The sequence below is a fragment of the Sinohyriopsis cumingii genome, chromosome 1 (assembly GCF_028554795.1).
Source record: "Sinohyriopsis cumingii isolate HCF-2022 chromosome 1, ASM2855479v2, whole genome shotgun sequence".
In the NCBI taxonomy this organism is placed as follows: Eukaryota; Metazoa; Mollusca; class Bivalvia; order Unionida; family Unionidae; genus Sinohyriopsis; species Sinohyriopsis cumingii.
Genome location: NC_142961.1, coordinates 74,470,437 through 74,484,007, shown reverse-complemented (window position 1 = coordinate 74,484,007; position 13,571 = coordinate 74,470,437). Strand labels below are relative to the sequence as shown.

Sequence of the window (13,571 nt, the reverse complement as noted above, 5' to 3'; positions counted from 1 at the left end):
ATCTATATAGAGCACGTGACGTCACAGACTGCTCACTTGGGATTGGATGTGGGCTGACTGAATTTTGTAACGCGTGTTCGGATTGGTGAATGAACTCAATCCGTTTCAATCCTTCCTCTACCTATAAATAAGCGCAGTTCACTGCATTGATTCACCTGTTCTCGTCGCTTCAAGATGTGGACCACAGTTGAATCATCCACCCTTGTGTCTTCCATGATGTTTAGGACGGACATGCTCATGTATGTCCGGTCCAAGTGGACCGTTGTCCACAGGACAAACACCAGCCTGTGGATACGTAGGATCTACGTTGAAAGACAAGGATGCCTGAAAAGAGTGCTGATTTACGGGATAACAGTGAGACGCAGCCTAAGGACAAGAAGAAGACCAATGCGGTGCCCTTTATGTTAATGAATACATTAACATAAACCCAAAGGCCCTTTTCAGGGCCCCCATATTTCTCGAAAAGAGATAGTCTTTCAATTGCTTACCCCTCTTTTAAATTTAAATTTAAATTTAAAAAAATTTTTTAAAAAAATCCCATGTTCAATTCCCCTTGTCCCTAGACAAGCCCAAACTCTATTCCCCATGTTAAATTCCCCTTGTCGCTAGACAGACCCACGATTTTTCTCCATGTTAAATTCCCTTGTCGCTAAAACGACCCACGATTTTTCTCCATGTTAAATTTCCATTGTCGCTAAAACGACCCAGGGGTCTCTGTAATGCTAATTCCCATTGTCACTAAAGTGACCCTATTCACTACTTACGATATATAAGTTAAAGTTCTGCTGCTTGACACTTCATGTTATAACACTTTTCTGTTGCTTTTTATGAATTCTGGCGTTAGGAGCCTTTCTGGTCATTTTAAACTTGATGTTGTCAGGGGAACTGTTATTTCGAGATCTTCCAGACTGAATTAAAGGGTTATGTTTTGAACCAAGTGTTCTGTGTATTATGCCTAATGTCAACTTTGAGAGTAATCGAATGCAGCTTAGATCAATTTTGATCAAAATTTCAATTAATTAGCATGTAGACATAGCATAACGCATTCATACTGATGCCATGGAGTGGTTATGAACAATCTGTTCAGTCTTAAAAACTCATTCCGCGCACCACTTCTGCAACGTTTACTTACCGTGCAAATATTAATATTGTGATTATTGTGCGACAATCGTCATTTTGTTCAGAAGAATTAAATGTTAATTAAAATTTGCTAATTCTCTGTCCTGGATCAAGAAGCGATTTCTTTAAATACAAACAATATTTCTATTATGTAAACCCATATATGACTTGAAACAAAGAGCAATAAAAAGAAAGAATGTTTAATGTATTAATGTATTAATCGCAGACATTAAAGCAGGCTTAATTTCAACAAATATATGATTATTTTAATTGTATAAGACTTCTTTAAAGCAACACAAGAGGAAAAGACCTTCCCGTGCCATACATCCCAACCCCGACCACACACCTGCTACACCTGAGATACCAAAACTAGTGATTCCTACCAAATCATCGACAGGAGCCAGTCCAATGGTAGGCCTTGGCCATAGCAAACGGATAAGACAGTTAAAGCTGATTACTTCCCGTTCCTGATTTTTTTTATTAAAACAACGGTCCTTTTCAGGGCAATCTACTTCTCTCAAAAAGAGATAGTATTCCAATTGCCAAAAACAAGTAAAACTCAAAATCTTTCTTTTGGCCGTGATGTTCGTGTGTGATTGCGTGAGTGTAGGTCCTTATCATATAAAAATCAAAACTGAGACACCGTTTTCTTTCTGGTTTATTCTGGTACAAATTTAGAATCTAATTCATAACACAACACAACTTTACAAAGTTCACAGACTTCTTTTTTGTCGTTGTTCATTCTCTGTTTTTTTTGGTGTTTTTTTTTTCCTGTTGAATTTCTTCACTGTCACATGTTTCTCTTCTTCTTCCTCACTCTCCTCTCGTCTTCATTTCTACTGCTTCTGGACGTGACGGGGTTCTTCCTTTGTTGAGGGTATCTCTTCTTCCTGTTCGAAACCCTTTCTTCCTCTTGCTACAGTTGTTTCTTAGGACAGGCTGAAGACCAATGTCCTTTCTCTATAAAATGATAACAGGTATCTTGACTTTTGTCTCCTTTGACATATATCTTGCTTTCTGACGGTCTAGACACTCTGAAGACCAACGCTCTTTCTTCCGACAGAAGTAGCAAGTATCGACTTTTATCTTGAAAAGAGGGGGAGTATTCCATCTGAAGAAAACTTTCGTATGACACCTCGCAAAGCTCCAATAGTAGAGAAGCCACCATGCCGTACTGCATCGATGACGTCGCAGTATATGGCATCGATGCCATTGCACATCACAACATCGCATTCGAGTTTATCACTGAACTTGAGCCCCTCGCTCGCTTGTATTTGTGTGGAATAGCTCATTTTTTCTATATCTGCGTATACAGTCGTATCGAAGTGTCAGTCTTGGAGGTCGTCCATTTTTATACTCGCTCTTGGAGTGTGCTTACGGTATTGTGGTCTGGATATTGCACTCGTTTCTGGTACACGAATGGATATACTTTTTCGAAAGTGCGACTGATGATTTGGTGGATCTGTAACCGTAGAACCTTTCGTGACTCCAAGGTGGTCACGCCAAAGTATTGGTCTTCTCCAGACAGCGGAGCTTCTTTCAGCACGTCAACGTTCACCACCTGACACACTCGATAATTCAATGTTAATTCTTTTGACTTTGCAGCTGGCATGCATTTCTCCCAATCGGTCTCGGTATTGGTAGCCGTAATATTTGGAAACACCGCTAGCAAAACTCAGGATCTTGAGGTGTTTGTCCGTCAATGCCCCTAAACAATCACCTTCAATGGATTGTTGGATGGTATAGAAGTTATGGTGGATGGCATGTTTGTTGAATTACATGTAATTTTGTGTGTGTGTGTGTGTGTGTGTGTGTGTGTGTGTGTGTGTGTGATGGATGGAATAGATGTTTTTAATGGATCCTATGTTTGCTGAAATTCATCTTCTCGGTTTGGACCCTTCCCAGTTAGTCTAATATTTGGTGGGCTTGAGACTACACAAGCTGAAATTTGTGTGTGTACATGCGTGCGTGCTTGAAGATGAAACATTTGAGCAATTAGGATGATACAAAGAGAAAAAATAAGCACTTGAACATTTGAATTTTATTTTATGAAACTGAGAGAGATCATTACATTAGCATTAAAGATTTACAAATATTTGGATCAACACAAGCTAACAAACAATCAGTTGTAAAAATTCAAAAAAAATCTTCAGTACACCAGAAAATATATCACACAACAATATGAGCGTCGAAATGCAGGCAACTCAATAATTATCAATGCCCGATAAGGGATTAGTTGTCACATTTTTAAAAAGATCATATTTAATTAAAAATCAGGTGTCATTTATTGAGACTTTGAAATAGTGTATGGAGTGTACGATCTATCCACATACAAAGATGAAAGACACAGGGTGGGCGAGGGAGCTGAAGCGCCCGTCTTTTCCGATCACATCCATTTCACCTGCCTGCGTGGGCTCAAATCTCCGTCTTATCGTATGTGGGTGTGTGAGAAATCTTGCCAGTAACTTCCCGTGGGGCGGTGGTTCTTACCGAAATTTACTCTGATTCTTCCTCCACCAGTTATACTGGACGCCGGTACAGGCTATCTTACGCTGGACATAGCATTAAATCACAAGCAGCAGCAACAAAATAAAAAAATTGTAACGAAGCGACAGGTCAAACCAGGGCTTCATGGTCAGTACGAACAGCTAAGCACAGCCCATCAGGCATGCTAAATACCAATTAGTTAATAATGTATTGATTGCATAGAGGTATTTTACCTGACTAATAGGATAGTCCTACAAATCCATACCGAGCTAAAAGATGCAGAAACTAAGATGCTTACAAATAAATGGAGCTAATAATGGTGTTTCCTTGGCACGATATTGTTTAACTAGCATTAAGGGTAGTGTGGGGGTGTCCTGGTTGTCTAGGGGTGGGGTTCTTCTTATAGACTTTAACGAGTTATGAGAAGTTCCCCTGGTCCTTATTGAGAAGGTTAATTCTGGACACTATATTATTTATTGACTAAATATATTTATGGCTACGAGCCCCCAGTCAGCAATGCCGACAGTTAAATTAAAAGAAATACAAAGATGAAATTTAAACAATAACAATTTAATAAATGAAATTTAAAAGAATTTAAAGTAATCAATGTCTCTCTTTCACCCAATGATCCCTTTGATCATCATTTAAGTTCACAGTGTGAGGAGATTTTTCCCTTCTTGAGTGCTACTCATCTAAATCTCTTCGTTCCCTTGTCTTTCTCTCCTTTCGTGATCTCCACTTCCACTTCCTCTTCTATAATCCTTGTTCCTTGCCGTTATCTTGACTTCCGGTTCCTCTTCTAGTATCCGGAACCCTTGACGGTATCCCTTGAGGTCACCCGAAATTCACTCGGTATCTCTCACCGTCACCCGAAATTCTCTGAACTTCTCTCGTCCCCCGAAATTCTCTGAAATTCTTTCGTCCCCCGAAAGCTTCCTGTTGAAAGGTATAATGCATTAGCATAGGGTTATAAAAATCTTCCCTCACACTACGTCACTGAACTGAACCATCAGTTTAAGGCGGGACATTTGGGTCGCGCATGCGCACACATCGAAATTCCTATACACTTCCGCCGCTTACAAAAATGGCGCCATAACACAATCACACAAAGGATTCAAATATCTACATACTGAGCCCTATCAGTATATACATACAAAATATTTCAAATATGATTGTACTAAAATATTACTACGATTAGTAATATTACTATCTATATATTTATATATATTTATATATATTTCCTACACAAGCGTACCAAATCCACAATATTCACATTCAAAGGGTGATAAACGGCAATCCGTTACTCAATGGCAAAAAAAAACAAATTTCTTGTCTACCAAAATATAACTACGCAAAGAATTACAATATTAATTCTTATAGCGGCTAGCGAGCAATACAATTCTTCACAAATACAAATCGTCCTTTCAAAAGGGCGTAAACGTAATAATCCACGAAATAATATGCACACATATTACTAGCGAAGGAAGAGAACATTTTCGCCTCACCAATAAGGTGTACATAGTAACATGATGAATAATGATGCAACGAATCAACATCGTAATCAATCGTAAACAAAAGTACTAGCTAAAGTCATGAAAAAAATGCAAAATATTAAGGTCATGATTAACTATTCATACTTCAATACAAGTAAAATGTATACATACGACAAATTCTCTTCAATTAACAGCAGTCGTATCAAGCAGAATCAACGTAACATCAAACTTACCTGATCGAAGCTATTTCATGAATTTCCTAAATTCCGCCAATTTTTACGAATGGCTAACGGAGTGTGTGTCACCGCGACTCTTAAACACCAACTGACGAATTTCAGGCTTGTACAAGTCTTATGCCAGTTTCTCGAATCAAGTCCCACCTACAACGCATCCCGATTGGATGGCGACGGACTCTGGTCATTTGATCGAACTGTCAATCATAAAAATGTCAGTCTGTGTGTCCCCATGTACTGTCCAGCCTACCATTGTCGGCTTCCGGCTCTTTGAAGTTGTCTACGTCACGTGTTCCCATGTACAAAGATTCCCGCCAGATTTCCACTCAAGAGCTCAAACAAAGACTGGGTTACGTAAGAGGATTAGCCAACTTAGGTACTTGGAAAAACAAAGCTTACCTGGCTCCACTTACAGACTTATAAATACATGTATAATACAAGGGGTTGGGGTAAAACATCACATCCCCCCACGCTTGAGAATAAAATCAGGATTTTATTCACTCAAACTAAAAAAGCAAAAGTGTTACACGATATAAAGAACAAAATCAGCAAAATGAACTAAATGCTAAACTGAGTATGAACACGAAAATATAACAAATGATCTATATCATTTCGGTGCTTCTACTCATGAAATCTGCGCCTACGTTTTCAGATCCTTTCACGTATCTGATCTGCATCTGGTACTGCTGTAAAAACAGTGACCATCGCATCAATCGACCATTGGACAACTTTGCCTGCGCCAGATAGGCGAGTGGTTGGTGGTCGGTCTCCAATATGAACTTACGTCCATATAGGTATCGCTCGAACCGTGATATGCCGAACACGATTCCGAGACATTCCCTCTCCGATACTGAGTAATTCTTCTCGGCAGCAGACAACTTCCGGCTGCCGTATGCGACAGGAAAAAGCGTCTTGTCATGCTCCTGGAGCAGTACTGCTCCCAGTCCCGTGTCGCATGCATCGGTGCGCAGAACGAATTCTTTATCCAAGTCCGGTAGACGAACAACTGCGTCGGATGTAAGTCTATCCTTTAGCGTTTGGAATGCGTGCTCACACGCATCTGTCCAAACGAACTTACTCGGGGTCCGTTTCTTGGTTAGGTCAGACAACGGGCCCGCAATCGCGCTGAAATTAGCGACATACCTCCGGTAATATCCGGCCAGTCCCAGGAATGACCTCACTTCCGTTTTCGTGGTGGGGCGTGCGGCGTTTCTCAACTGCTCCACCTTCGACTTCTCTGGAGACAGCGTGCCTTGGCTCAGGGTATGTCCTAAATAGTCTAATGTCCTGAAACCAAGGTGACATTTGGAAGGGCGGGCTGTCAAGCCCTCCTGACGTAGCCGCTCCAAAACGTCAGCTAACAGAGCGAGGTGTTCACCCCATGTCTCTGTAGCTAACAAGAGGTCATCCATGAAGTTGTGGACACCCCTATCGCGCAAGGGCTCCAACAACTTCCGCATCATTCTGGTAAAGACGCTGGGCGCGTTTTGTACCCCGAACGGCATCACCAACCATTGGTATGTCCCGTCGGGAGTAGCAAAAGCAAGCTTCGGTCGGTCTTCTTTCCTTACCGGAATTTGCCAATACCCCTTGGACAAATCCAGTTTGGAAAAATATTTCGCTTTCGAGACCGAAGCGAAGATATGTTCGGGGTCAGGTAGCATTTCAACTTGAAATTCTGTCACCTGATTCAGCTTCCGGTAGTCGACGCAGAACCGATGGGTGCCGTCCTTCTTCTGCACTAAGACTACTGGTGAGCTGTACGGAGAGTCGGCAGGTTCGATTACTCCCAGAGCAATCATCTGCTCGATTTCTTCCCTTACAACTTGTCGTTTCGCGTGGGGCAAGGGGTAGGGTTTACGCTGAACTGGTCGGTCGTCCACCATCTTTAACCCGAACTCGACAAGCGTCGTCCTCCCGGGTTTTTCTGTTAGCACGTCGGAATATCCGGCCAGCAAGGTCTCTATCTCGTTCCGCTGCCCTTCAGTTAACATGGGGTCACACTCCACGTCTGACGGAGTCTCGGCCCTCGTTAATGGACAGCTCGGGACAGTGTTAGCACCTTCCGTATCGCCTTCGATATCCTCGGTGACTATCGCTGCGACAACAAAATCGCTGGCGGTCTCCCTTTCCCGGTACCTCTTGAGCAAATTGGCATGGTACAATTTCTCTTTCGTCGGTAGCTGTATCCGGTAGGTTTGACCTCCGACCTTCTTGGTGACGACGTATGGACCCCTCCAGGAAACTTGCAACTTGTTGTGTTCCTGGGGCAACAACAACAACACTTTGTCCCCTACCTCAAACTGACGTGGTTTTGCGCGCTTATTGTAATTTTTCGCCTGTTGCGCCTTAGCTCGTTTGAGATTTTCTTGCGCGAGAGAACAAACCTCTTCCAGTTTGTTGCGCAAGTCCGCGACGTACTGGTAGGTAGTGCGTACTTCCTCTACAGCGTGGTCGTCTGTCCACAGCTGTCTCAGTACGGCGATTGGACCGCGTACGGTTCTCCCGTACAAGAGTTCAAAGGGAGAGAACCCCAAACTCGCTTGCGGTACTTCCCGGTATGCAAAAAGCATGGCCGGAATATACCGGTCCCAATCCTTGGGGCGGCCTTCGCACAATTTCTTGAGCGTGGTTTTCAAGGTCCCATTAAACCGTTCGACCAATCCGTTACATTGGGGGTGATACGGTGTAGTCGTGAGGCGTTTAATCGACATGAGACGATTCACCTCCGCCATCACACGACTCATAAATTGTGTTCCTTGATCGGTCAAGATCTCGTCGGGCACTCCGACTCTTGACCAGATCGCAAACAGAGCTTCCGCGACGGTTTCCGTGTCAATGTTACGCAACGCAACGGCCTCCGGATAGCGTGTAGCATAATCGACAACCGTTAAAATATATCGATTTCCGTGCGCAGACGCGGGTTTTATCGGTCCGATTAAATCCATGGCAACACGTCTAAATGGTTCATCGATAAGGGGCGTACTCCCCAAAGGGATGGGTCGCTGATCCGTTTTCGGTGCCATTCTCTGGCATTTGTCACAGGAGAGACAGAACCGTTTTACGTCTCCCTGGACCCCTGGCCAGTAAAACTCTTTTACAAGACGGTCACGCGTCTTAGCAATTCCCATGTGTCCACCCATGAGACTCTCGTGTGCAAGTTTCAGTACTTCGCAACGCTTTTCCTTTGGCACGACGACTTGCTTGAAGTGTTCGTTGTGTTTCCTGGCGTGGCGATACAAGATTCCCTTCTTGTAGACAAACTTCACCGCGCCGTTCGGAGTTTCCCTTTCTGTTCCCGCTTCTGCGTGTTTGTGCAACTGCGCCAGAGTTGCGTCCTCCTGTTGCAGCTTCCTTAACTCCGCTGGAATAACATTACTAACCGGTGTCGATGTAACTTGGATTGGCTTTTGTTTCGGCTGTCGACTCATGGTCCTGGTTTCAACATCACTCACTGGCATAGGTGTGCAGGTTTCGGGGTTCGGCTGGGGTAACACATAACGGCAACCCAATATGACGTCATGTGATAGCCCCTCCAAGCAAGCAGCTTCAATTTTCCCCTTCACGTATGGTGAATCGAGGTCAATGACAGCTACTGGTAATGAGTCACGCGCGCAGTTCGCGTACTGAACTTCTATCACCTCCCCTGTATAGTCCTCCGGCTTGACATATTTCTTGTCGACAAGCGCGGGGACGCTACACCCAGTGTCATACAAGATGGTGGCGCCTTCACCATTGACAGTTGCGGCCGCAAGGTTGGCTGGGTTGCGACTCGCTTCCGGCACACATTCCTTCTTAGCTACGACATTCACCTGGGTCTGCCTGCCCTTGGGACAGTCCCTGGCAAAATGCCCCAGGCGCTTGCAATTAAAACATGTCGGCGGCCCTCGCCGACTTGCAAGTCCTGGTTTCGTGGGTGAGGCCTGTCCAGGTCGATAGGCGGCAGCCCTACCTGTAGGTGCCCCTCCGACCTTCCCGTCGCCCTGACGGTTACGGACAGCCGGCTCAACCTCCCCCATACGACGCGACTCAGAGGGTCGGGGTCGGTCAGCAACCCCGGAACCTCCACTCTTCGAGTGCGCCTGCTCGTATCGCTCCGCCATGTTAGCGATCTCTTCGAGCGTCCGGTGTTCTCTTTCTGCTAAGAAAACTGTCAACTCGCGACGGTAAGTATCCAGGACATGTTCCTTGAGTATTACCTCGCGTAGCCCTTCGTACGTGCGTTCGACTTCGGCCATTTTCATCCACTTCTCAAATAAACCTCGAACACGGTTGTGGAATTGAGAGTGGGTCTCTGTTACCTTTTTCACCGAGTCCCGGAAAAGTTTCCGGTAAGTCTCGGCGGTCAGCCGGTAATGGCAGAGAAGCGCCTTCTTGAGGGCAGTGTAGTCATCAGCCTCTTCTGCAGTTAAGCCGTGGTAGACTTCCCGAGCTACACCTTGCAAAAAGGCTGAGACATTAATGGCCCAGTGCTGTTCAGGGACCTGATGAGCGCGTGCGAGTTTCTCAAACTGGACGAGAAAATCGTCAATAGCCTCCTCCCTATCATTGAAGCGTGCCATGTTGATCTGGACTATCCGGTGGTCGATGAAAGGTCGGCCGGTTGTTCCAGAGCTTGTACTGGCGTCGTCCCGTCCGTTGGTCCTAGCTTCAACTCTGACCCTTTCCATCTCCAGAGTGTGAGCGAGTCTGGCTAGCTCCAGCTCTTTCTGGGCGTCTCGGTCCGCTGCTATCTTGGCTAACTCTTGGTCCGCTGCTATCTTGGCTAACTCTTGGTCCGCTGCTATCTTGGCTAGTTCTCTCTGGGCTTCTCTTTCCGCTGCTTTTTCGGCCTTCCATTCCTTGATCCTTTCTTCTATAAAGGTTGCCAGGCGATCTCCCTCGTATCCAAGATCTTCCGACCCCATGGCGCGGTATTCCTTTATCATTTGTCGTTCGGTAGCCATTATACTAATGTAAAGTGATACCTTGTCTCAAAATTCAAACAATATACAGATATTTGTAATACCAGTTTAAATACTTACCTGTCGACAACAACTAGTTTCGTTCAGGTAAGATATTTGTTCGATATCCGCTTCACACGTACTGCTATGAATGGAAGATCTACAAAGCCTGCACATATGACAATAAAATACAAGATGAGAAAATCACAAAATTTCAAATACAAAGAATGGAAAATATCTCACACTGTTCACTAATACTTCTACCAATAACTTTAAGTCCCAAAATAATATATATGTCTAATTCATATCCCTGACGAAGCGCCCACTGTGGGGGTGTAGTGGTTGTCTAGGGGTGGGGTTCTTCTTATAGACTTTAACGAGTTATGAGAAGTTCCCCTGGTCCTTATTGAGAAGGTTAATTCTGGACACTATATTATTTATTGACTAAATATATTTATGGCTACGAGCCCCCAGTCAGCAATGCCGACAGTTAAATTAAAAGAAATACAAAGATGAAATTTAAACAATAACAATTTAATAAATGAAATTTAAAAGAATTTAAAGTAATCAATGTCTCTCTTTCACCCAATGATCCCTTTGATCATCATTTAAGTTCACAGTGTGAGGAGATTTTTCCCTTCTTGAGTGCTACTCATCTAAATCTCTTCGTTCCCTTGTCTTTCTCTCCTTTCGTGATCTCCACTTCCGCTTCCTCTTCTATAATCCTTGTTCCTTGCCGTTATCTTGACTTCCGGTTCCTCTTCTAGTATCCGGAACCCTTGACGGTATCCCTTGAGGTCACCCGAAATTCACTCGGTATCTCTCACCGTCACCCGAAATTCTCTGAACTTCTCTCGTCCCCCGAAATTCTCTGAAATTCTTTCGTCCCCCGAAAGCTTCCTGTTGAAAGGTATAATGCATTAGCATAGGGTTATAAAAATCTTCCCTCACACTACGTCACTGAACTGAACCATCAGTTTAAGGCGGGACATTTGGGTCGCGCATGCGCACACATCGAAATTCCTATACACTTCCGCCGCTTACAAAAATGGCGCCATAACACAATCACACAAAGGATTCAAATATCTACATACTGAGCCCTATCAGTATATACATACAAAATATTTCAAATATGATTGTACTAAAATATTACTACGATTAGTAATATTACTATCTATATATTTATATATATTTATATATATTTCCTACACAAGCGTACCAAATCCACAATATTCACATTCAAAGGGTGATAAACGGCAATCCGTTACTCAATGGCAAAAAAAAACAAATTTCTTGTCTACCAAAATATAACTACGCAAAGAATTACAATATTAATTCTTATAGCGGCTAGCGAGCAATACAATTCTTCACAAATACAAATCGTCCTTTCAAAAGGGCGTAAACGTAATAATCCACGAAATAATATGCACACATATTACTAGCGAAAGAAGAGAACATTTTCGCCTCACCAATAAGGTGTACATAGTAACATGATGAATAATGATGCAACGAATCAACATCGTAATCAATCGTAAACAAAAGTACTAGCTAAAGTCATGAAAAAAATGCAAAATATTAAGGTCATGATTAACTATTCATACTTCAATACAAGTAAAATGTATACATACGACAAATTCTCTTCAATTAACAGCAGTCGTATCAAGCAGAATCAACGTAACATCAAACTTACCTGATCGAAGCTATTTCATGAATTTCCTAAATTCCGCCAATTTTTACGAATGGCTAACGGAGTGTGTGTCACCGCGACTCTTAAACACCAACTGACGAATTTCAGGCTTGTACAAGTCTTATGCCAGTTTCTCGAATCAAGTCCCACCTACAACGCATCCCGATTGGATGGCGACGGACTCTGGTCATTTGATCGAACTGTCAATCATAAAAATGTCAGTCTGTGTGTCCCCATGTACTGTCCAGCCTACCATTGTCGGCTTCCGGCTCTTTGAAGTTGTCTACGTCACGTGTTCCCATGTACAAAGATTCCCGCCAGATTTCCACTCAAGAGCTCAAACAAAGACTGGGTTACGTAAGAGGATTAGCCAACTTAGGTACTTGGAAAAACAAAGCTTACCTGGCTCCACTTACAGACTTATAAATACATGTATAATACAAGGGGTTGGGGTAAAACATCACAGGTAGCCAAATTGAAGAACGTATTTGAAGCATGTTTGGAATCGGGTTTTACAAAGGGATGGCTTTAACTTCTTCTCTTCTTTTGGTTTATTGACCATTATCAAATCTAACATAATTCAACACTTAAATAAAAAGTGTTGAAGAAGTTTTACTTTTTGACCAATTAAGCAAGATTCCAAAATTAGATATTCCACCATCTATGATATAATTATGTGCTGTTTGATTTCGTTTTATTTCTTTCTTGTTGTTTTATTACAACTATTGTTACAACTCCCTGTTTCTCCTTCAAACATTTCATTTACCACTTTGCCTGTCAAGCTCATTCTTGGGTTCTTTGCGTACTTTGTTTTCATGTTTCTCTTTGTGTCTTGGTCGCCATTCATTTATTTAAGGTGGCAGGGTCCAGTTTCGGAAATTGGCCCCATGCAAATTACTTGATTTAAGGCTATGGTGTGACTTTTTCAGCTATTATTGTTTACTATTTAAAGACAGGGATATATTTGTGAAACTAAGTGTTTCGGGCTTGTGCTGCTCTTGAAATTAATGTCAGGCATGTACACCTTCCATAGTTACTCTGCAGTATGTTGATAGTGAAATACCAATAGTTGGCTAGGAGGAAGAGCTAGCCTCCCACAGCAGTAAACACATGGGTTTGGGGCAAGTAGAATATCTAAAAAACGGCTTGGATGACAACTATTTTCAGTTACATCAGCCTGTTTAGTACACACTGTTTTGCAGAAGTGTCATCTAGGGAAAGGGCTTGTGTTTGTACTGTGAGCAACACATGATGTCAAAAATGACCTTTCGGACATGAAAATTACGGATATAAATTTGAGATTGGGGTACATAAACTTTTCTGCTATGAACTGCCATTGACTTATCTGGTCAAGTAGATAATATTCTTATGCTTTTTTGAAAAAAATATAGGTATCCCAAAATATGGACCGTTTTGACCTCACTTGTGTATTTAATTTTTTATGATTTTTTTATACTAGGTCGCTGATTGCGGCATTAAATTTGTACATAAAATGGCCCCTGCCCCTTAATTGAAGGATGATATTGCAATGTTACAATGTGTAGTAAAAAACGAATTATATATATATATATATATATATATATATATATATATATATATATATATATAT

General features: G+C 42.5%; 1 protein-coding gene and 1 long non-coding RNA gene across 2 annotated transcripts; both read right to left on the bottom strand.

Moving 5' to 3' along the window:
- Nucleotides 1–4,157: 4,157 nt before the first annotated feature.
- LOC149807131 (uncharacterized) lies at nt 4,158–10,550 on the bottom strand. The gene is made up of 2 exons (XM_089962443.1): nt 5,333–10,550; nt 4,158–4,542 (listed from the first exon to the last, which is right to left on the bottom strand). The coding sequence occupies exon 1, from the start codon at nt 10,276–10,278 to the stop codon at nt 5,935–5,937; it is 4,344 nt and encodes a 1,447-aa protein (XP_089818569.1). The 5' UTR covers nt 10,279–10,550; the 3' UTR covers nt 4,158–4,542; nt 5,333–5,934.
- A 243-nt stretch (nt 10,551–10,793) lies between these two features.
- On the bottom strand, nt 10,794–12,421 carry LOC149807130 (uncharacterized). Its single transcript, XR_016414436.1, has 2 exons — nt 11,966–12,421; nt 10,794–11,175 (listed from the first exon to the last, which is right to left on the bottom strand). It is a non-coding gene; the product is annotated as an uncharacterized LOC149807130 (long non-coding RNA).
- Between the last annotated feature and the right edge of the window lie 1,150 nt (nt 12,422–13,571).

Excerpts from the sequence above, each read along its gene's own strand:
- LOC149807131 (XM_089962443.1), bottom strand. The coding sequence starts at position 10,278 with ATGGCTACCGAACGACAAATGATAAAGGAATACCGCGCCATGGGGTCG.